Source organism: Dipodomys merriami, unplaced genomic scaffold (assembly GCF_024711535.1).
Source record: "Dipodomys merriami isolate MVZ:Mamm:240054 unplaced genomic scaffold, mDipMer1.0.p SCAF_3, whole genome shotgun sequence".
NCBI lineage: Eukaryota > Metazoa > Chordata > Mammalia > Rodentia > Heteromyidae > Dipodomys > Dipodomys merriami.
The window spans coordinates 14,430,392-14,455,554 of NW_027204492.1; the positions used below are offsets into that span (position 1 = coordinate 14,430,392).

The following is a 25,163-nucleotide window of genomic DNA, read 5'->3' on the forward strand; positions in this document are numbered from 1 at the left end:
TTTCCGTGACCCGCCTCTAGGTTGGCGCGCGCGGGGTTGCGCATGCGTACTACATGATGTATGTAGGGGGGGGGGCGCGCACAAGTACACAACAGGTACCACAGATGCCGCTCCTGGAACTCAGAGGATGTAGGGTTAATGTAATGTAGTCACTGGCCCCCATCACTTCTGAGGCCCCAACAGACTTGGAAAAGCTGGCGGCTGTGCAAACCCAGAGGCAGATGTTCAAAAGCCTGGTAAACTAGCACAACATTTGTGCCAGCCCGGAGACCCAGTCTCACCCCTCACTATACCTCATGAATTCCATAGGGACTGCCTATGGGAACAGCTATCCCAGACAAGTCTAGGCTGATCATACAACCAAGTGGTCTCTTTTTCTTTTATTCAGGAAGATTTATTGTATCGTCCTGAATAGCCTACAGCTCTGATACTCAAGCAATCTTCCTGCCTCAGCATCTAGAAACTCAGCAGCTAGAACTCGATGTGCATCACTGGAAGGTCTCAGTGATTTATTTAGATGGCCTTTTTTTGTTGTTGTTGTTCCGTTGTAGGACACTCCGGGCCTGGGCGCTGTCCCTCAGCAAGTCAGCTCAAGGCCAGTGCTCGACCACGTGAGTTATAGCGTTACTTCTGGTTTTCTGGTGGTTTATTACAGATAAGTCTCACGGACTGACCTGCCTGGGCTGGCTTTGAACCCACGATCCTCAGATCTCAGCCTCTTGAGTAGCTAGAATTACAGGCATGAGCCACCGACACCCGACTTAGATGGCTTTTTAAATTCTAAGATTCTTTGTTTTGGGATATTGGCAATAATTGTGTTACATTTAGGGAACATGTTCTATGTGAATTAGATGTTTCCATTATTATAATTGTGGGTCAATTTTGCAGGTAGCTTTAATGGAATTTGTATTTTAACTATATATAAAGTGATTCTATTTAATACCATAAAACATCCTTAATTTTTAATGTTTCAGAGTTAATGAATTCTGTAGGATAAAAGGTTTTGATTATGGTATTTTTTTACAGAAGCATAGCCCTTTTCCCTTCCTACAATTCCGCTTCCACAACACTAATTGCTCCATTTTAACCTTCATGTCCTTTCTATTCCTCCAAAAATCTGAAGATGTGAGAAAATATTTGGCATTTACTTTCTGAACCTGGCATATTTCACTTAAGCTGACCTAGATAGAGTTCCATCCTTTTTCCTGCCAAAGACATAACTTTCTTATTTATAGCTGAATAAAACTCCTTTGTATATATTTGCCACATTTTGTAGACCATGTATCTGTATTCTCTTACACAGAAATTATGAACTCTTAAAGGAGTTACCTTAACTTGCTCTGTCACATTTTGTGTGTTTTTATTCTTTCTTCTCTGCTCATTAATGCATCTACCTAGAGGAAATATTCACCACCTTTCCCTGGAAGTTTTCAGTAATTTGCAGTTTTGTGGTTGTCAAATTTTGTCATGAATGGAATATGTCCATTACTGTTTTCTGGGAAATTGTGGCTGATTAAGCAAGTAAAAATTCTGAAATGACTAAAAATAAAGCAAACCCAGTTAAAGAAGTCATGGGTCCTCCACCACCACCTGAAAGGAGGTACATTAAGGCCTTTTTTAATTTTAGGTCATGGGGCTTGAACTCTGGGCCTGGGTGCCATCCCTCAGCTCTTCAGCTCAAGGCTAGCGCTCTACCACTTGAGCCAAAGTGCCACTGATAGTTTTCTGGTGGTTTATTGGTGATAACAGTCTCACGGGCTTTGCTGCCCAGGCTGGCTTTGACCCACAATCCTCAGATCTCAGCCTTCTGAGTAGCTAGGATTACAGGTGTGAGCCACCAGCGCTTGGCTTACTAAGGCCTTTTTCCACACAAAATCCATTGTGGACAAGACACACAATCTTAGTTGATATTGTCATTCATCTCAGCTGTATTTGGCTTAGTATTCCACTTCTTCCTCTGTGGCAACTTTCTAGGTCCTCCACTATCCTTGTTTCTTTCCTTATTAGTAAATACATATCTTGGTCTTTTCCTGCTTTTTTCCCATTCCCCAATAATGGGCAAGAAAGTCTCCAATTAACCACCAAAAAGCTTAAGTAGTAGTGTGACTCAATCGGAAAGAGCCCTAACCTTGAGCAAAAAAGTTCAGAGACAGTGCTCAGGCTCTGAGTTCTAGCCCTAGAACCACCTCTCCCCCCAAATAAAAGCCAGACAAAAGAGCCTAATTCCTTATACAGGTTATGAGGTCAATACAAACTGGATGCACACATGTAACAGCAGCATTAAAGGAAAAGATAACTATGTGATATATTTCTGGAAATAGAGACTCCCTCCTCATATATAAAAGATTAGCAGGGGCTGGGAAGGTGGCTCAGTGGGAGAGTGCTTGCATGAGGCCCTGGGTTCCATTCCTCAGCACCACATAAACAGAAAAGCCTGGAAGTGGTAGAATGCTAGCCTTCAGCTGAAGAGCTGAGGGACCGCACACAGGCCCAGAATTCAAGCCCCATGAGCAACAAAAAATATTAAAATATTAGCAAACAAAAAACAAAGGACACATTTAGGTAAAATAAAAACAAAAAAAAAACCATAAAAAACCAACTAGCTGTCCTGGTAACTCATGATAGTATTTTTCATTCAGGATGCTAAATTCAAGAGGCTTGAGGTCAAGGCCAGTCTAAGAAAGTAGCTCACCAGATTCCACCTCAAGCAATAAAAAGCTAGCCATTACCCTACGTAAGTATCACCCAAGCTAAGTTGGAAGCTTACATAGTAGGATGGAGGGCCAGGCAAAAAGGCCAGGACAAAAAAGAAAAAAAAGAACCTATTTCATAACAAAAATAGGCAAGTGCTGGGTGCAAGGGCCAATTGGTAACAATAGTAACAGCTGACTAGGTCGTTCCTTCTTGCAAGTCAGAGATGACACTGGAAGTTTTCCATGTTGCTGAACTCAGATTCACAAATAGGTGCTCAGAACTGTTGGAGAAATATTGAATAGAGTGTCCAGGGAAGAAGTGCGTGTTACAATGCCAAGCAAGTTAGGGAAAGTTCCCATCTCAGTGCTGAGACTGACACCCAAGTCACAACAGAGTCTCTCCTTCCACCCCAAGCTTTACGAGTACACTCACCTGAAATCTTGTGGGATGAAGACACACACTAAAGTCTCAGTTGCTGCCCACGTGGTTCTGGTAAAAGACCTGTATGGGTCCTCCTCTATGCAGCTTCTTATGGAAAATAACAACCTAAAGCATTCACCTCTACCCTGACAGCCATATCTTAGAACTATCCTTGCTGCAGACACCCCTGAACCATCTCCACCTCTCTTCTCCTTAAACTGGTAGTCTTGGAAGAGAGCCTAAGACAAAGGCCAAGTCTTACACCCCTGACAAACACAGATGCTGTTGAGACCTTGGAACTCCTCAGTCAAAATAACATTGCTTACCCACCCATCTCCATCTCACCCTACTTCCATCTGCCCACTGCACCCCCCACACCGACTTCATTTTCTGCCAAATATTTTAAGGGACCCAAGTTGTAAGAGAGTGGGTCATTTTCCCCTTCAGAGAGGTTGAAGGAGACTTGGTCACCCTTCCCAGGCTTCACTCACAAATAAAGTCTGTCTGTTGAGTTTGTTTTCTGTCCTTTATTCTGATGCCCTTATGACTCAATTTCCTTATAGCTACCCCTCTAGAAAATAGCCACCTCCAAACTGTGTCACAAAGGTGGAGTAGCCAGTACAGAGAAAGCTCAAGACCAGCTTCAATTTCCAGATGTGCCTTTACGGGAACAACTCCCACAGCCCAGGAAGTACCCAGATCCCTAGAAGACACATAAATGGGGGTGATTGGAAGGGAAAGCAGAGAAGAGTCCCCTAGGTGTGTTATACATACAAAAGACATCTAGAAAATTAGTCCCTATCAGGATGGGCTGACCCTCTCCAAAAAGTGGGGGATCACTGGGGTAAAACTCACTAAACTGAGCAAAGACCCTCAACCCCAGCCTCACAACCCCAACAGCTCAAAAGACGGCCTCTTCAGAGCTGAAATACTGACCTAAATGGTGGGGTAGCTGCTTGGCTCTCCAGATGGCATATCTAGGACTTGCTGCCTCGAGGCTACACATTCTCCCTCTAGTGGTCTTGGATAGAAGTGCAGGGAGGTTTCTCTCCCAGAACTCTTGATCTACTACTGTGGGAGGATGGAAGGGGTTTTGGAACATAGACATTGTCCAGTAATACCTGTCTGGCCACAGCCAACCTACAGAAGCCAAGGACTGTGTACACCCAAAGCCCAATATGCAGGAGGCTTGTGATCAGCACTTCTTTGATAACCCAGAAAGAAGCAGGATGCCTGGCTTTCAGCACTCATTATGTCTAATCCACTGCAATGTATACCATCTCACCCCACAACCCCTCCCCCCAGGACTAACTTGACACTGTACTGTTATATCATTGACTATCCTGATTTTGAGGCTACAAATATGGGCTGAGCCTTGCTACTGAATTTTATGGGTCTGCTTGTAAGCTTATGGCCTTTTATGAGACATTTTATCCTCCAGAGAAAGGTGAGCTAATTCCCTAAGCTACTTTCCTTTCTCTCTCTGTATATAACCCAAATATGTCCTCCTTCTAGATAGATGTGACTAAAACAGAGAGAATATACTTTCAAGCAGAGTCCAATTGCCATCTATAATTCCAGCATTCAGGATGCTGAAAAAAAAAATTGTAACTTCCAGGACAGTTTGGAACACAAAAAGAAAAAAAAAGCAAAGAGAAGCTGCCAAAGTAAACATTTCATAGGCAATGAAATTAAAGGAGGGAGAACAAAAGGAAAGTGAAGAGGAGATAAAGGAAGTCAAGAGAAGAAAAGAAACAGAACTTAAAAGAAAATGAAAAACTGCCTAGCATTTACTAGTTAAAAAGAAATTAAAAGATGAGAAAAAAAGAAACTTCTTTCTAGTTAACTACCATTATTGACAGGCTGTAGGGCTAAGGTCACCATTAACATGCTATATGTCTTCATGGACAACTCTAATCTAGGAATCCCATCCCTCTTTAGGTTTAGCACTTTCAGGGAAGGAAGTTATGCATAGAACCATGAAGTACCATGGAGGGCAGAGTTATTAGCAACTACTCAATCTGCCAAAAGTATAGTAACTCACACTGGGCCCACAGTTTGGCACAAAACCCAGAGTGTTTAGTCAGCTTCCAAGTGGCAGGTTGATTCTTTTGGTCTGCTTCTATCATGGAAAAGGCACATCTATTTGCACTCATTGTAGATTAGATTTTCACTGACACCCATTATGTTTTGGTAGAACCATCTGCAGTCCTAGGAAGGGTCATGTCCATCTCATTAATTATATCACTCATAAACATGGCATTGTCTTCCAGGAAACGGAGTACAACATTATGAAGTACAGCTAACATTGTGTCACCAACTTGTCACAGTCTGCACTTCCTGAAATGGTTGTCTCAAACAGTACCATGAGCTGGGTGCTTGTGGTTCATGCTGGTAAGCCTACTTACTCAAGAGGCTGAGCATGGAGGATCACAGTTGAAAGCCACAGGCAGGAAAATCTGTGAGACTCTTATCTTCAATTAACCACCAGAAACCCTTAAATAGAGCTGAAGTTCAAATGGTAGAGTGCCAGCCTTGAGCAAAAAAGATATGGGAAAGGGTCCAGGCCATGAATTCATACCCCAGTACAGGCACAAAAGTGGCATGATTGTTTGAAGCTTCACTAATCACCTAGCTTTAGTAATGGGGCCTAATGGTGCTAGGCAGGTGCTCTACCACTTGAACCCTATCTACACTTTGTTCTAGTGGGTGGCATCATTGCTTTTTGTTATATTAAAATAATTTAGGAGGGGCTGGGAAGGTGGCTCAGTGGTAGAGCACTTGCCTTGCATGCTCAAGGCCTTGGGTTTGATTCCTCAGCATTACATAAGCAAAAAGAAAAAAGCCGGAAGTGGCACTGTGGCTCAAGTGGTAGAGCGCTAGCCTTGAGCTGAAGAGCTGAGGGACAGCGCTCAGGCCCAGAGTTCAGGCCCCACGACCGGACCCAAAAAAAAATAAAAATAAAAAAAATAATTTAGGAGGTGGCAATATTCTTTTTATACAGTGTATGAAACTGCTTCTTCTATAGTCCAGTTCACACCTTCAGCAAGGTCAGGGTAACTGCTGAGCATGCTTTCACTTTTATTTTACCATATCCAGTAGCAAAATTTGATATGCATATCTAGAAAATTTTGACTGTTGGGAACACAGGTCTTAATTTCAGTGGAGAAAAAAAATTGATAGAGAAGTTAAAATTAATGCACTGACAGAGGGTGAACAAATGCAGCAGCAGTACTCAGTAGACACTATGTTGAAAATAAACTATATAAATTGTGCATGGGTATGGGAGGGGAAAACTAGGAGAGAGCAAAGAAAGGGGTGACGTTATCCCAGAAGAAATGTAGTCATTACCTGACCCATGAAACTATAACCCCCGCTGTCCATCACTCTTATAACAACAATAGAAAATAACAATAAATTTAAAAAATGATTCACTAAAGGACTGCAATGGGAGGCCAGTGAGGGCAGAAAGAGTTCAGGAGAGCTACATCTCAATCAATGTTTGGGCATGGTGGCATGCTGTTTTCTTAGCCAGGATGGAAGGAACAATGGCTGGGTAAAAGTGGCTTGTGCATGTCATACCCAGTGACACATGGAAGCATAGTAGGAGGATCGCAGTCCAGGCAAGCCAGGCCTTAAGGGAAATCTGACTGGGAAAATAACCAATTCCAAAATGGGCTGCAGAGATGGTTCCGGTGGTGGGCGCTGCCTAGAAAGCATGAGGCCCTCAGTTCAATGCTTCATATAGCCAGAAAAACTTCCAAAACAAAACAAAAAATAACAAAACAAAACACAAAACACTATCCAGCTGGAACAAAATATGCTTTGGTATGCATGGAATTTAGAATTTAAAGGGTGAGATAGAAGGCAGTCCAGCCTGGGCTCCCAAGCGATACCAATTGTCAAAAAAGAGAATCACTCCATCAACATTTCAATTAAAACCCTCACCAGGGCATTTTGGGATACTTACAATCATGAGCAGAATGGTTTGCAATAGAGTCTGAATTGACTCCTGGCCCAAAGGAAGCTTGAATTCTGTACAAGGGCCAAGTAACAACATGTTTGGAGTGTTTACAGACTTTCTCTGAACTTCTGAGTTTTGTAATAGAGTGAATACCAAATTCTAGCTAGGTAACTCAAAGGAGATTTAATGGCCCAGACCTTCCAATGGAGACAGTATGAATAGTCCCAGGGTGCCATGTCAGGCCCAAGACCTACTGAGGGCTATCCTGGGCCTATGAGGAGACCCACACCTTTAAGTCCAACATATAAATGTCAGAAAAAGGTATGAGGAGTTCCAGCACTGAGGAAATTCCAGCACTTAAGTCTCAGGAGTTTCAGACTAGCTAGAGTTATACAGTGAGTTCAAGATCACTTGGGATACATGGGTCTTTTTTTTTCAAAAAAGATTAAAAGAATTGAGCAATCATATTAAAAATTCAGTTATAAATACCACCTATGACTTTGCTACCTGCTGAAGAAACTGAGAGAGTGGTAAGATTCCCTTACAAGGTAATAATACCGCAAATTCACCTGAGCAATAAACCAATGAACACTTCAACACAGTGCCATTGCAAACCAAACCCATAAGGTAAATGTAACTTTAATAACATTCAAAAGGGCTACTCTTTTCACTTAGCCCATGAACTGTAATATTCTTAACTAACATGTGGTAAGTGGCTTTAACATTAGCCTTCTGCCTTCTCAAATACAAAAAAAACCTAGTTCTGACTTCTTACTGATCAATGCCATAACAGAATTACATATGTTGTTTTGCTTTATCTTTTTTGAGACAGACGTTGATATTATCCAGTATGTTCTCAAGGTTCTTAATTAAAGGTCGGCATTTGAATCTGAAAATAAAGAGAAGCGTCATCAATAAAAACCCACCCAAACAACAATGACTTTGATATGGGACACTAAGCAGGAGGATTGCCATCTATATGAAAGTAATGAGTGGACTCACACATGCAAGGACAAAGACTGTCAACTGAGGATGAATACCTGGCTTAGCTCAGACTCCAGTGAGGTCAGAGGGTTGAGTGTACTTGAAAATCTGAGTTAAGCTCAGAAGACACCAATATAAACATCACTTGAGTCGACCTTAATCATAAGTAAGGGCCAGGAATTGATTGAGAAGCTCAGAGCAAAAGCTGTTCTATACCCCCTGGCCATGCATAGGTCCAATTGCTAAAAGATGTAAAATTTCTTTCATCACCCACATTATTGCTTCCTTGATGGCATAATCAACAAATTCTTCTTTGACTTCGGGAGATCCTTCCACTTCATCAAGCAACTGGAAGATCCTCTCATACCCTGAAGAGATAAAAACCATTGCACAGCAATTCTCAAAAATGAAGAAGAAATATACATCAATCTTGATGAGGGCCTGTCTCTGTAAGTATATATTATGGAGTAGTGTGTATGTGTGTGTATTTTTATGTCTGCTTTAAATATTTATATTGAGATACTAGCCCATACATGATTACAAAAATGTTATAAACAATAATCAAGTTAGATTAGAATGGAAAGAAAACAAAATGGCCTACTGGCCGACTTGAGACTCAGTAAAGAAGAATCGTTGTTAATTATGTAAAAAATGCAAATCTGGGAAAGGCTTCCTCTTCTGAAGCAGTTGTAAAAATATTCTATATAATGAAATGACCACCACCCCAGTTTCTATCATTAGCTATTCTTCTACTTACTTTTTTTCAATATATGAATTTCAGTTTTGAGCTGGTATCTTATATCAGAATTGATGTCCATAGGTGCTGTAGGCAAAGAATCAGGCATAGCAGTCAATATAAGCATTTCTTTAACTATGAGGACACCCATGGAGAGGTTGCTGTCAGAACAGACATGAGCAGCAACCTCACTACAGGTGTAGTAATAGGTAGAGAAGCACAAGGTTACCCCCTGATGTTACCACTAGGTTTGAGAAGCAGCCCTGCTCTATTGGTACTATGGGTGTCTTCAGAAAGAATGTAGTTGATGGGGGGAATATTGCCTCTTGCCACCTGCATAAGTACTGATGGAATATTTTTACACAGGATTTTCCATGTGGGCCCTTATTTTTCTCCATGGGCTATTCATGGGAGTCTTGGCTAACAGCAGCACTTGCAAACCAAATTAAGAGGATGATGTACAAGTTTTTAATGGCATCACACCCACATCTGGGTGCTCCTTATGGAATAAACTAATTTATTTAAGAAATGAGGGTTTGCCAGGCACCGGTGGCTCACTCCTGTAATCATAGCTACTCAGGAGTCTGAGATCTGAGGATCATGGTTCAAAGCCAGCCAGGGCAGGAAAGTCCATGAGAGTCTTATCTCCAATAAACCACTAGAAAACCACAAGTGGGGCTATGGCTCAAGCGGTAGAGTGCTCGACTTGAGCTGAAGAGTTTAGGGACAACACCCAAGCCCAGAGTTCAAGCTGCACTACTGACAAAAAAAAAAAAAAGAAAAGAAATGAGGGTTTATGAGAGAAGAAGCTCAGGTTGAAAGTTTTCCTCAGTACCCAGAATTTTATAAATCTTCCTGAGCCAGGCACCAGTGGCATACACCTATAATCCTAACTATGCAGGAGGCTGACATCTGAGGATTACAGTTCAAAGCCAGTCCAGGCAAGAAAGTCCATGAGACTCTTTATCTCTAATTAAACACCAAAAATCTAGAAGTGGAGGCTGTGGCTAAAGTAGAAGAGGGCTAGCTTGAGCAAAAAAGCTCAGGGACAATGGTCAGGCCCTGAATTCAAGCCCCAGGACTGAAACAAAAGAAAATAAAATAAATCTTCCTGATGCCTTCTGAGTCTATGAATACATAGAGATGTGGGTGGACATAATAAATAAAAAACACTCTTCATAGATCGCTGGCATCCATGATTGTCACCTGGACAAAATTTGCGTGTAGAAAAGCTCAAATCTCACAGAATGCCCACGTGCCTGATATTTGTTCCCCATCACCTAAAATTCCATGTGGTATATTATTCTGCTCATGCTTCTCCTCTGTGTCAAAGTGTGGCACTTTTTCCTGAAAGACAGCACATTATTTACACATCCTGTTGTTTCAGGTACTAGGTCACAAACATGGGAGGAGTGAACAAGACAGACAAGAACTACCCCTGTCATTATGTATCTTAAAACGTCATATGGGGCAGATCGAATAGTTAGTATACAGTGGACAGCAGCACACTCACAATCAAAGTCTTGTTGATGAAGAGAAAAACAGGGATGTGAAAGAAAGCAACAGAATGAATGTCTACAACTGCCAGATGATGGTGTGTCCTTAAGGGAAATTTTTTCTAAGCAGAGACCAAGGAGGAGACAAAAAATGACTTGAGCAGATGCAGAGATAGAGTGACAGGATGTGGTAAGGGAGGAAGGTAGCAGACATAAGAGGAAGGAATTAAGAGGCAGGGATAAGAGATTGAAGGTCAGAGGGAGAATGAGGGTACCAGGATTTAGTGTGGGAAGTTGGATGTGTCTTGGAAGTGTTCAGCCTGTGGGCACAAAGAGTATTCAGGTGATGTTCTGGGTGCTTCAGAGGATGAAGGATGAGTATCAGCACCACCTGAAGTGGCCTGACCGAATTATTCTGGTGGCAAGGAGAGGGAATATATATGTTACAAAGGCAGGAAATGAAAGCAGACTGATCAGAAAATCACTGTTGGACCTGACAGGCTGTAAGTAGTTCCTGAGTAAGCTAAAAATAGAGGAAAAGGTATGATTTAGAAATTATTACACTTAGAATAAAGGGCACAGAAATGGAAGGACAAAGTGTGAACAAATGCAGCAGTGAGTGCTATTCAGTAGACACTATGTTGAAAATGAACTTTACAACTTGTAGGTAGGAATGGGATAGAATAACCTGGGAGAGAGCGAAAGAAGGGGTGACATTGTCCAAAAGGACATGTACTCATTACTTGACTTAGGAAACAGTAATCCTTCTGTATACTACCTTATAATAATTAAAAATATTTAATAATAAAAAACTGGCAAAGAGAAAGGAAAAGAAACAAAGAAAATGAAATCCTAGAAGAGTTATCACAAAAAAGGGAATGAAAACTGAGCTAAATACTGTTGATAAATGAATAGAACTGTCAGCATACACTGTGGGACTTGTTCGTACTATCTGCCATGGGAACAAAGAGGCAAGGTCCCCTTTCTAACACCAGCCAGAAGAGGTGGTCATGAGGGAAGGTGAAGAATGTTCAGAAGGTAACTAAGGATCAAAGAGAAATACACTGTCATCTTATGATAAAGTTGTCCCTGACCCTGTTTATGCTTGCAGCAATTTCCAATAAACTCAATTCAGAGCATCTCTGTGTCTTGCATAAATGCAGGTATCTGCCCACCCAACCAAAGACATGATTACCTTTTCTCTTTGCCTGGGTTAAGCTCTCATGATGGGATTCTTCTTCTTCTGATTTCTTGGATGGCTGAGTCTCCAGGACTACACTCTTAGTTGGTGTTGGAGGATCCATGACTTCTTTAACTGGATTCACTTCATAATTAAGCTTTCTTGAATTCGGACTTGCTTCATCAGCCATCATTCCTGAAAAATAACAATGGGCATATTCCACTCATGACAAAATTGAATCAGTAAAAGAACTTCAAATAGGACTGAAATCTTCCAGCAAAAGATGGTTAATGACAGATTTCCTCCATTGTGGCTGCATTCTGTTGAGCACTCTGAAATCCATACGAACACTCAAAAAGCAGTAGAGCATGGTAAGGTAACTCCTTTGAAAGTTCATAATTCTAATGTAAAAAATACATATAGATCATACAGAAAATGTGGCAAGTATACACAAAGAAGTCTCATTCAGCCATAAAGAACGTTATGTTGCTGGCAGGAAAACTGGTGGAACTGGAGATCACCCAGATTTAGTGAAATGATCCACTTTCATAAAACAAATACTGAATATTTTCTCACATATGTAGACATTGTAGGAAGCAAAAAGTATATGAAAGCAAAAGGGGAAATACTAGGGTGGTGGAAGGGGAAAAGGGGGCAAGGCCTATGTGGAAATAACATAATGAAGTCCATTATCCTGTGTAATTAATGTATTTGATGGAATTGAAACAATTATGAGTCAGGGTCTTAAAAACAATTATGAGTTATGGTCTTAAATAGAAACATGGCAAACAATTATAATGTAAAACTTTTTTTTTTTTTTGGCTGGTCGTGAGGCTTGAACTCTGGGCCTGGGCACTGTCCTTCAGCTCTTCAGCTCAAGGCGAGCACTCTACCACTTGAGCTACAGCGCCACTTCCAGTTTTCTGGTCGTTTACTGGAGATAAGCGTGTCAGACATTCTTGCCTATGCTGGGTTTGAACCACAGTCCTCAGATCTCAGCCTCCTGGGTAGCTAGGATTACAAACATGGGCCACCAGTGCCAGGCCTAATTGTCTGTTTTTATGTGTGATCCTTATGGGGTAAGGGGAACAGCAAGTGCAGATGAACCCCAATGACCAGTTTCAAATACCACACTGACATATTCATTTCCCCCCCCACACACACACAATGATACACTGAGATCCAACAAATGTGCCCTCTCAGTTACCACAGTGTTATTCCTGAAAACCCTAAAAGAACCAAGCACAGCCTTCCCCACTGCCAGACTACATATAGCCCCTCAATCTCCACAACACAAACAATGAACAGGGCCTACACGAAAGCCTCCGCCTCTGGCGCCGCTACTGCCATGCCCCCTTGCCGAGTGAACATCCGGGTATTGTCAAGACTCTGAGCCCTCACAAAACTTGAAACGCATAAGGACTTCCCATGCTGTCAACACCTGAGACAGACACCTTACAACTAGGTCAGACACCCAGGAAGCAGTATTTGCTCCCCTTCACTCCCCATTACTGAAATTCCGACCTGAAGGTTGTGTCCGCAAGCACCTCCAAAATGGCGGGGTAGCTGCAACCTCACTTCCTGCGGGACTTTCTAGGGCCCGCCTCCTGAGTAGAAACGAGGTTGCACATGCGCATTTTAGGGTCTAGGACCGAAGTGCATGGCGGGTGTTTCTCTGAGCTCTTTGATAGTTATGATATGGTCAGTTGTGGGACCACGGCCCTGGCCACTGGTAGCATCTGACTGGCCCCAGATGACCTAAAGATGCTTGTGGTGATATGTACCATTGTAGAATCAGAGATGAAGTAGGTTGGTGACCACGATGTCTGCTGTACCAGCTGAGACTGAAGAACCTTCGCTTATGCCACTCACTATGCTTGGCGCCCCACCTAGGCATTTTATGTTGTGATAACTACATTCAAGTCTAAGGCTGGTTTGCGTCCAAGGGATAGGACTCTTGCAGATTAATCCACTAACTCATCCCTAGCATCCATAGTCCTTATGGGGGTCAGGGTGGGGGAAGAAGGAGGGAACTTTAAAGATTCAGAGCGCATCTTCTTTTCCCTCAGCCAGAAATTTGGAGCTCATAGGACATTTAGCATCCACGCTCTATCACACAAAAGGTGCACTGATAGTCTTAATGAATGCCCAAAACATGATAAAATCCAGCAACCATTATTCACAGGAAAATCCTTCAGTGCTTTTCACGAAAGCCTCCGATCCAAACCCATAAGGAGAAATAACTGCCACACTCTCTGTAAAATCATACAAATTTTGTGCCTTTAAGCTCATCACTTCTATTCAAGCCTGCAGTGGGAATTTCCTGCCTGACAGAAGCTAGCAGAGATAGAGCTATTTGTGGCCAGCTGTTCCATGACTGTTTTACTCTGGACAAGGCAATGTAAAGGTAACTGTACTACATGACAGATAGTGCTGATGGCATGGGAACAGATTTTTGAGGTAAGCTCCAACCACAGTACCCCCTATAGTGGCTGATAAGATGGTTAAGCTGCTGTTGGATAAAGTTGCTGGTTTCTGAACAAATCACAAGGGAGACAATCGGGCAACTTTTTTTTTAAACTTTTATTTTATTTTATATTTTTATTTTTGCTTATGTGGTGCTGGGGAATCGAACCCAGGGCCTCATGCATGCAAGGCAAGCGCTCTACCACTGAGCCACCTTCCCAGCCCCAATTGGGCAACTTTTGAAGACCTCGAGGCTTGCAGGTTTTCTGGTATGACCTTTATATTTATAGAGTAAACACTCTTGAAGCTGTTCCTACCATTGTGTCTATTTGTGAACAGTTTTCTGCATTTATTTTTTAACATAAAAGCCTGGGATTGTTTCTATTGCACTGGCTGCCCACAAATTCCAAGATTCACACAATTCTCCCATTGCGCTGTTTTAAACTACAAATGTGATAACTTTCTATAGCACAAGGGGGAAAGGTGATTACATCATTTTAGCCAATCCAGAGGAACTGCTTTCAACTACAGGAAAACCTAACATTAGCCAAAAAAAAACCCCGAAGGCAATTTCAATATCTTCTGAATCAGAATAAGGAATTCCAATTTCAAGCAATTTGAGCAAGCAGTATGTATCAAGTTAATACTAAGATATTGACAAAATGTGGAAACTTTGAGGGGAGCTTTCTGGTATACAAGGAAACATTGATTATATTATCTTCATATTTCCAATAAGAAACTTTGTGGAAAATAACAAATGCAAAAATTGTCTGTAAAAATGGCTCAGGTGGCATAGCAAATTTCTATCCAACACAAGACCATAAATGCAACCCATGGTAATGGCAAAAGAAAATAACTCCCTAAAACCTAAACTACACCTTTGTATCCAGGCATTTTCAGCTAAACTGTTAATATAAAATTCAGGCACTGAAGAAGAAAGATGGTGAGTACAGGGTCATCCTGAGAGCTATAGTAGTTTCCATGCCAAACCAGCCTCCCTAGAAGGAGCAAGATAAATGCTGCACCAATATTTAGTTGAAAAAGTAATCTGAGCACTTTGAGTGACTAGTAGACAATAAGGACCAAATGATTTACAATAGATTATGCATTAATGAACCATGGATGAAAGTAAATTGAGATTAGGTACATAGGCTAATAAAGCATGTGCCTGTTGGTTAGACCATTTTTTTGAATTCCTGGCTTTTGGGAAAGAATGAAGGAAAAATTCCAGTGAGGCAATAACACAGACTTTTCAGTAAAGAAGGTATGAACAAACACATCACACCATGAATAGCTGAAGGCTCAGTACAATGGGAATACAAAATGGGTAGGGAAGTAAACTGTGGTTATCTAAAACTAGATGGAATATATTAGAACCTGCCTCATGAAAGACTAGCAGTAGCTGGGAAGGTGGCTCAGTGGTAGAGTGCTTGCCTTGCATGCATGAGGCCCTGGGTTCAATTCCTCAGGACCACATAAGCAAAAAGAAAAAATCCTGAAGTGGCGCTGTGGTTCAAGCGGTAGAGCGCTAGCCTTGAGCTGAAGAGCTGAGGGACAGTGCCCAGGCCGAGTTCGGGCCCAACAACCGGACCCAAAAAAGCAAAAGAAAGACTAGCAAAAGACAAAACAAATAAGCTACTTTAGAAAGGACTGTTATAATTACTCTCATGACTGTGATTACTACTGCAGACAGAGAAGGGCAACAGAATTGCAGATTAGTTAATAACACCCCCACCAGAGGCAAGAAAACAAAAGAGCACATCAACAAGCTGTAATTTCAAACCAAACACATAAGACCAAAGCAACTTTTAATCATAGAAATGTGTAACATTCAGATCCTTTATTAGCCTGTCAAAGGGAATTCATTTAACTATCACAGGCTAATTATCACTAGCATGGTACTTTCTCGAACACAGAAAATTAGTTCTGTCTTCTTATTGATCAGTGTCAGAACAAGATTATATGTTTAGAGTTAATAATTTCCCGTAAGATGAATGTTGATGTGGGGATTTTTTCAGTGTCTTCTCAAGGAGCTAAATTAAATCTCACTTTCCACCCTGAAAATACAAACCAGTCATTAAATAATTTACAAGCAAAGACACTGAGACATGGAAATATTGTGAGAGACAGGGAATGGAGACCACTTTCTGGGTAGATATATTGACAAACAAAATCAGAAGCTGTCAATTGAGGATCAGTTCCATGCTTGGGCTCACACTATCTCAGACTGCAGAGATCAGTGGGCCTGGAAAGCTGAATTAGGATAAGAAGACACAAACACAAACATCAGTTGGTTCAGCCTCAAACATCAGTGAGACCAGGAACTGAGAAAGGCACATCAGGCCACCTTCTCTACTCGGAACTCCAGAACCTGCTTTGATCCTGTGGTGTAAAGCCACTGAAGGCAGGAAAGTCTCTGAAACTCTTATCTCCAATTAAACACCAAAAAGATGAGTGGAGCTGTGGGTCAAGTGGGAGTGCACTAGTGTTGAACATAAAAGCTCAGGAACAGTGACGATGCCTCGAATTCAGAGACCGGTGTGCACACGGACATACACATAAACACGCACACACACACACACACAGAGTCTAAACAAAAGAAGCAATCCTCAACAACTGTTATAAATATCAACCATAACTTTGACAGCTGCTACAGAAATCAAGAGGCTAAGAGGATAGTCAAAGGAAATAATAACAACCCCAACACAAGAGAGAAAACAAAAGAACAAATCAGCAAGCTGTTCTTTCAAGCCAAACACATAAGGCCAGATTTTTAATGTGCAATGCCTTTATTAGCCTATGGAGGGGAATTCATTTAACAACCACAGGCTAAGAGTGTTTATCATCAGCTTGGTACATTCTTGAAGACAGTCAACTCCTTCTGGCAACTCAGAGAAGGATGATGATGTTTTCAGGATCTTCTCACAGAACTCATTCATTCTGATTTTCCAACCTGAAAATACAGACCAGTAATTAAATCAATGACAACCAAAGACACTGTGACATGAAGGAACTATGAGAGACAGGGAATGGAGACCACCATCTGAGTGGATGTAGGAAGGTTGTCCGCACACTAAAATTTACACAGGCAAGGACAGAGGCTGGCAACTGAGGATCAGTTCCATACTTGGCCCACACTGTCTCAGGCTGCAGAGCTCAGTGGGCCTGGAAAGATCACTCAGGATAAGAAGATACCAACACAGACATCAGTGGGTTCAGCCTCAAACATGAGTGAGACCAGGAACTGAGAAACTCACATCAGGTCTTCTTCTCTACTAGTAACTCCAGAACCTGCTTTGATCCTATGGTGAAAAGAAGATGGACAGTCCTTATTGCCACCCACCTCCTCATTCTCTCGATGATATATTTAACAAATAGTTTCTCCACTCTCAGAATTCTTCTCACATCTTCAAGCAACTGGATGACCTCTTCATAATCTGAAGAAACAAAAATCCCTCGTACTTCCCAAAACCAAAACTAGAACAGAAATCAGGTTGGGTGATACCTGTCTCTGTGAATGCATGAGCATACTTACACATGTGTGTGCATGCAAACTTCTTCCTGCCTGTGTGCACGTGTATGTATTTGGTTTCAAACACATTCATTTGGAGACTGGCTCATACATAACCACAGAATTGTTAGAAACTGATTAACATTAGAAGGGAAAGTAAAAAGGGGGTGTACTAGGACATATTAGTCAAAATAAACCACTTTAAATTATGTACCAAATGAGATTCTGGGAAAATGTCCCACTCCTGAGACAGTTGCAAGCTACTACCGTAAGTTTGTATTATTAGAGATTTTCCATCTACTTACATTGTACCAACTGCTGAATTAGGTGCCGTTTGTCAGGAATTGCTATAGGGGTGATTATCCGCCGCCTTCGCGGTCCTGCTGCCGAGGTATCAGCGACCACAGCTGGTGCAGTCATTGCTTCAACATTGGGGTTACCTATAAAGAGGTCGCTGCTCACATCCCCTCCCCTAACTGTGTTACCACCAGGTTTGAGAAGCATTCCATGGCCACTGCTAGCAGAGGAGTGTCCATACACACAATCCAGTAGACTAGGGGAAGCATTGCTCCTGCCACCTGCCTCCTGCCACCTGCATAAGCTATGAGGGAACACTTTTTCTCAAGGACTGTTTAGGTGAGCACTCACTGATCTCCATGGGTTCCTGGGTGTCTTGGTTGGAAGCACCTGCAAACCAAATAGAGAGGCAGCACCATGAGGTTACAGGGTTTCAAGACAATCTGATTGCTCCTCAGGGGATAAACTAATTGATTTTTAGAAGTCAACTGTTTGCAAGAGAAAAGATGTGAGCTTGAAAGTTGGCTTCAGCATGCAGATTAAAATACATCCCTTTAGACTCTCTGGCTCATGAACCTATTCAGAAACCTAGGTGGACAGTTCAACAATCAACCCTTCACAGATGCCTGGGATCTGTAATTCACTAAGACTTAACACATTTTGCATGCAGAAAATCCTAAATCTCCCGTGATGCACAGGTGCTTGATACGCGTACCTCAACACCCCAAATGCCATAGTATGGATATTCTGCTCATGCTTCCCTCCCAAGGAGCTATTCCCTGCAAGTGTGACACTTCATTGATATGTATGCTGTTCTCTAGACAGGTAGCAGAGGCTGGGGGGTCAGCAGACACCGTACCTGCCCTTATACACCATATATTATTATTGGCCCAGGAGGGGGGGACAGGACATACAGGAAGTGCCTGATAGAAAACTTCATACTCATAACTGAAATTATTATTATTTATTTTATTTTATTTTGTCAGTCATGGGGCTTGAACTCTGGACCTGGGTGCTGTTCCTCAGCTCTTCAGCTCAAGGCTAGTGCTCTACCACTAAAGACCACAGCACCACTGCCAGGTTTCTAAATGGTGTATTGGAGATAAGAGTCTCACGGCCTTTCCTGCCTGGCTGGCTATGAAAAGCAATCCTCAGATCGCAGCCTCCTGAGTAGCTAGGATTATAGGTGTGAGCCACCAGTGGCCGGCTCAGAGCTGAAATTATATAGAGAAAAATGAAGCTTGTATTAGGAGCAGTAGAATGAACATGTGCAGCTTCTCAGGTGATGACAGGCCCTTCTGGTAGGCATCCTCTTAGCAGAGTCCAAGGAGACAGAATCAGCTTGATCACATGCAGGAGACTCAGAGGATGTGGTGAGCTCAGGCCAGGGCCTCAGTCACAGTGTGAAGAAGCTGAGACTAAAGAGTGAAGCTCAGAGGCAAGGAGAGGGAGGAGACCCTCTGGTTTAGTATAGAGAGCTAGAGAGCATGGTGGGTCCAGGAGATGCCCAGACTGTGTACTCCAGCAGGGACTCAGGTATTATTCTGAGTGCTTCAGGTACAGAAGTTGTGTTTCACTGTGGCCTGATGTGGAACAGCTTAATTACATGCTTGTTTCATCATTATGGCGGAAGAGTCAGAAAATACAGTTAGAACAGGGCTTGGAATAGAAAGCAGATTTATCAGAAAAGAATTACTGGAGCAAACTGCTGGTGCTCTGGCAGAATGGCTAGAAAATAAGGAAAATGTGTGATCTGGATATTCTTACAATTACAATACAGGGGAGGAGATAAAGGAAAGGCAGGAAAAGACCAAGATGGACATTTACCAATAAGGAAAGAAACAAGGAGAATGGAAACCCTAGAAAGTTGCCACAAAGGACGGAGTGGGACAACTCGGCCAAATACTGCTGAGAAATGAATGCCAATATCAGGTCAGAGTGTGCACTTGTGAGACTGTGGAAAGAAAGGACACAGGAGGCAAGAGGTCACCTATTACACCAGGCAGAAGAGGTGATGATAGGGGAAGGTGAAATATGAACGGAAGCTGACCACCAGCCTATGTGACCTGCCCTGGCATCCAATGTGAATGGTGACACTATTCCCCCTGCAGGAAGGTCTTTTGATTTGTAGCAACTGCCCAACCCTTTCATTCATCAATTCAGAGGGGTGTCATCCCCCTTGCTCTCATGCAGGTGCTTGCCTACCCACTCAAGTGTTGCTTACCTTCTTTCTTATCTAGGCTTGATTCCTCATGTTGGGATTCTCCCTCCACTTCTGGGTTATTCTGGGATGTGTCCTCAATGTACCTCTTTTTATGTGGTGGTAAGTAGCTCAGAGCTTGGTTATCTGAGTCCGAGTCCCATTGAGAACTGTCAGAAGTCTCCTCTTCTTGGTCAACCATAATTTCCTAGTAAACAATAATGAACTTATTTGAATGGTGACAAAATGTAGCTATCACAAATCTGCAAACCTGACTGAAAGCTTCCAGGGCAAGATGGGGAATGAAAAGTTCCTCCATGTGGCTGCAGGCAAGATGCCCTAGAAACACACAAAATATGGTAAAGCAAGGTACTTTTTAAAGCTAGTGCACTTCAAAAACTAGTAACTTCTACACCTGAGAATGCAGACAGATGGTCCTGCACATGTGGGAAATAAACCCAAGTGACTTTTATTCAGCCATTAAGAAAGTAATATTGTTGGAAAATGGATCATTGTCTTAAGTAAAACAAGCTAGTTTTACCAAACAGGTATTTTCTCACTAATGCAGAAAAATTTTCTGAGTGTTTTGTCTCATAGGCCAAACGAGAGAAGCAAAAAGACAGGAAAACTAACGGAGAAATATTATCTTGTGGAAGGGGACAAGAGGCAAAGGCAGAGTGATATACCTATGTGGAAATGACATCACGAAACCAAGGATCATATGCTATTAGAATACATTGATACACATAGGAATGAAGAAGCTGAGATTTTGTCTATAGCAAATAGTCAAAATATAAATGAAATTAAATCCCAAATACACAAAGTTGGCCAAAATCACAAACATGGATTTTTTTTCATGGAGACCACGTTCCTCATGTAAAACCCTATATTATCCACAGCAAAAGGAGAAATCATTCTTTTAAACATACTTCTTATAAATACAACTGAGAGCCAGAGGCAGTGTTCCAAAGTGTGAGGCGGGACTATTGCTAGAGCTGACGCACTGCAGGTCATCTGGGCAACCTGAGCAGCTCTCATATACAGATAAACACATCTGAAAAATTAAAGAAAATGCAATTGGATATCCGGAGGATATGTCATCCTCAATCTTTCAAGATTCCTTTAATATTGAAGATAGAAGGGTTTTATGATTACTATGCTAATATTAGGAAAGAAAAAAGACTGAAATCTATTATGATGTGTATTCAGAGACATGGAGACTAAACAAACCCACATCCAAATAAAGTAGAACTGGAAATTAAATGTTTATATTATATACACACCTTCACATATATATATATATATATATTTATGTATTTTTCTTCATAATATTCAACATATAGCAATCCATGTCTCATTCTAGGAAGCTGCTTTACCTCCTGTGTCAGGATCCCAGTTAATTTCCAGTAAGGGTAAACTAATGAAGTAAAGGGGAAAAATAGATCACCAAGGACAAAATTACTCTATAAATATGAATATATGGTAAAAAAAATTCTGGACAGAACAAGTGAAGACATTTCCAAGTAAATAATAATAGAATCAAAATATATCCAGATGATGGGGATTCATGTCTATACTTTAAGCTACTCCACAGCCTGACATCTGGAGAATTATAGTGTGAAGTCATCCAGATCAGATGTATCCATATACTCTGCCCCCCAAATTAGGTGAAATCCAGGTTGAAGATCTGCCTCAAGAGGTAAAGCATCAGCAGATCAATTAAGCCAGCCCAGCACTCAGAAGTTAAATTTATAAACAAGTCCTAGGGAAAAAAAAACAAAAAATAATAAAAAGAAAACTTACTATAGATCCAAAGCCATGGGGGTATTCTATTTTTTTCTAGCCATGGGGCTTGTTTCAAAGCCCAGGCTCTATACCTGAGCTCTTTTGCTCAAGGATATCCTTCTACTACCTTGAGCCACAGCTCCACTTAAGGCTTTAGAATGGTTAATTTTAGATAACAGTCTCACAAATACTTTTCTGCTGAGATCTCAGCCTCCTGAATGGCTAGGATTATAGATGTGAGTCACCAGCACCTGGCTAAGAAAAGTTATCTTTATAAAAGTTTTCTCTGAAATCTAAACTTGGCATGAAACCAACTGATTAGTAGAAAAGTAAAATGTATGTAAACATACTTAAGGTGGAACAGAAAGTCTCAATTTTCTTAAATTTGACGTTTTTACTGAAAGTATAAAGCACCCCTTGTTTTCTCACAAGACTCACTGAGAAGCCCTCAGATCCTTCAGGAGAAACATTGTCCTTACACTAACTTTTTTTGTCCTTACCGGTCCTGGGGTTTGAACTCTGGGCCTGGATGCTGTCCCTGAGCCTCTCTGTGCTCAAGGCTAGTGCTACACCACTTGTGCTACAGTGCTATTTCTGGCTTTTTATGAGTAGTTTATTGGAGAGATGAGTCTCAAGTCCTTTCTGTCTGCGCTGGCTTCAAATTGGAATCCACAGATCTCAGCCTCCTGAGTAGCTAGGATTTCAGACCAATTATTTTGTAAAATACAAGACAGGGACTAATTTCCAACTCATTCAATGTGATCAATATATATCAGGAGCCAACAGTTAACAAGGATGTTAGTAGAAAGACAGTTACTGAGCATACTGCCTCCTGAAAACATTCATGCCTGTAATCCTAGCTTCTTAGTAGGCTAGGATCAAGACCAGGTAGGATCATTTGTGAGATTTCTGTCTCCATCAATCAGCAAAAGATAGAAGTGGAGGCATAGCTCAAGTGGTAGACTGAAAGCCTTGAGCTTCCAGTTCCTAAGTTTAAGCCCCAGGATGGGCAAAATTAAAAGAACACACAAACATGAAAGTTGTCCTGGATGTGGTTCCAATTCTAGACTTCTTACATGTCCAGCTAAGTTACTTAGTTCCATTTTATCTTTTATCAATTAACATCTGGAAAACAACAAAGGATTGACAGTGTCAAGAAACACTGTATTTGATTTTGGTGTCCTGAACCTTGTATATACATTTTTCTTATTTGGGGAGGGGAAGAGAACTAACAAAATGCTGAAATAAGGATACAGGTTGACCCATTGCAACAATGAGATGTACAAGACACTATGGTGAAAATGAAGTTTGCAACTTGAGGGGGTAGGAGTTGGGGAGATGGGGAGGGAAGGGATGGTAGGGGAAAAACAAAGGAGGAGGTAACAATGCTCTATAGGAAATGTACTCATTACCTTAAGGAGCTGTAACCCCTCAGTACAGTATTTTTGCAATAATATATATATATATATATAAACAATTTTTTTAAAAAAAGAGACATCAAAGAATGCAAGTGCAGGCAGTGCAACACATGCTTGCAAGTTCGGGTGACACTAGAAATTCTCCACGTTGCTGAACCCAGATTCACAAATAAGGGCCCAGCGTCATTCCAGCGATGCTGTAGAATGCTCAAGGAAAAAGTGTCTACGGTGGCTGAGGCCACTCAGGCTAGGAAAAGTCCCCACCTCAGTGCTGGACTAGTGACCTTGGTCCCAACCAAGCTACCTGCCCTTCTAAGTTTTACCACCTCGAAACTTCAGTTCCTGACTTACATGGCTCTCATAGAGGAAACATATGGGCCTTCCTCTGAAGCTGAGTCTCCAGAAATACCATCTCTCTCTCTCTACCTCAACCTCACAAAGGAGTCATTGCCATGGATTCACTATGTCCAGGGCAGTGACGGCAGCTGTCAATGCCTAAGACATCCTTCAGTATCAACACGTAATAGTGGAGGAGCCACGCCCACTGCCCCGGAAGGACTGGATACCAGAAACCTTGTGACCAAAGCTAGGGGCCTGAGGAGCCACCAACACGGAAGAGGAAGAGTTCTACTGGCAGGGAAAGTTCGCGACATTATGTACTTCAGCCCCCCCCCCCTCCAACCACCACCACCACCATGACATGACACAATGGAAGGTGTCATCCCACAAACCAGGGCATCATCCTGAAGGACGCTAAGGGAACTGAGCACAACCCCTCAAGCCCCAGGGCACGAGACAATGGGCAGGGCCTACGCCAAAGCCTCCTCCCCCCCCCCCGGAAGGAATGAGCCGCCATGACAGCTGTAGGAAGTCGCAGTCCCACCCTGACTAACAGGAGCTCAGACAGATAGACCTAAGGGCTAGCTGAGACCCCCCACAACACCCAGGAAGCAAGCTCTGCCCATCTCCACCTCTCCTGAGCCAAAATACTGACCAGACGACGAGAGGCCGCACACACTCCCAAAATGGCGGGAGAGCTTTGTGCCTGCTTCCACGGGCGGGGAAGGGGGGCTTTCTAGGACCCGCCTCTATAGTGTGAGCGAGGCTGCACATGCGCAGTCTAGGGGTCTAGGGCGGAAGTGCATGGGGTCTCTCCCTCAACTCTGGACATATTATTTCTGAGAATGGAAACTAGGCACAAATCAGTTGCCCTGTCTGGCCTCATCCGACCTGAGTAAGCTAAGATTTTACACACCCAGAGCCAGATGTTCAGGAGGCTGGTGGAACAGCCAAGAGTGATCACTCACTTTGCCTGGCGTCCCAGCCAGGCGTTTTCTATTGTGACATCCAGCTTGATGTTTAAGCCTTAGCATGTGGTGGGGCTCTTGCCCAGTATGCAAAAAGCCTTGGTTGCTATCCCTAGTCCTCTGTTGGCTCCTACCTTTAAAGGAACAAGAGGCTTTTTTATTTTCTCTCAGCAAGAGAAAGAGGATCAGTTGGAGTTGGCAGTAATTGCAACCTACCTGTTGCAGTAAAGTAAAAGGCTTTAATGGAGGCAAAACCTATGCGATAAAGCCCAACAACTATTCACAGTGAAAATCACAGGATTTATTAGAAATTACTAGCGTTTCTGGAAATTATCAGCTTAAGTTAAAAAAGTTCCATAAAGCAAATACTGAATATTTTCTCAAATATGTACAACTTTTGTGAAGCAAAAAATCCATGAACACTAAAGGAAATACATGTGAGACCAAAGGGGGATATTCTTAAGGGAGGAACACAAAGACACACTGCACATAGGTGCATCTGATTATATAAAATAATATTTATCGAAATGAACTCCAGCAAATGGAAAAAGGTTTTTATTTGGTTGCTTTTTTTCCTGTTCACCTAGTTTATTTGTCATTGAGAGGGTAAGGCAGGGCACCGAAATGGAAAGACAATGGCTGAATAAATGCAGTATTTTACTCACTAGATGGAATGCTAAAAATGAACTATCAACTTGTGGGTGG

At 42.1% G+C, this 25,163-nt stretch overlaps 1 protein-coding gene across 1 annotated transcript; it reads right to left on the reverse strand.

The window, feature by feature from the left end:
• Positions 1-7,796: 7,796 nt before the first annotated feature.
• LOC138839735 (uncharacterized) lies at positions 7,797-24,176 on the reverse strand. Its single transcript, XM_070039306.1, has 10 exons — positions 24,146-24,176; positions 19,973-20,156; positions 18,100-18,138; positions 17,757-17,891; positions 17,284-17,377; positions 12,999-13,081; positions 11,490-11,669; positions 8,820-8,885; positions 8,337-8,430; positions 7,797-7,967 (listed from the first exon to the last, which is right to left on the reverse strand). The coding sequence occupies exons 2-10, from the start codon at positions 20,148-20,150 to the stop codon at positions 7,874-7,876; spliced, it is 963 nt and encodes a 320-aa protein (XP_069895407.1). The 5' UTR covers positions 20,151-20,156; positions 24,146-24,176; the 3' UTR covers positions 7,797-7,873.
• Between the last annotated feature and the right edge of the window lie 987 nt (positions 24,177-25,163).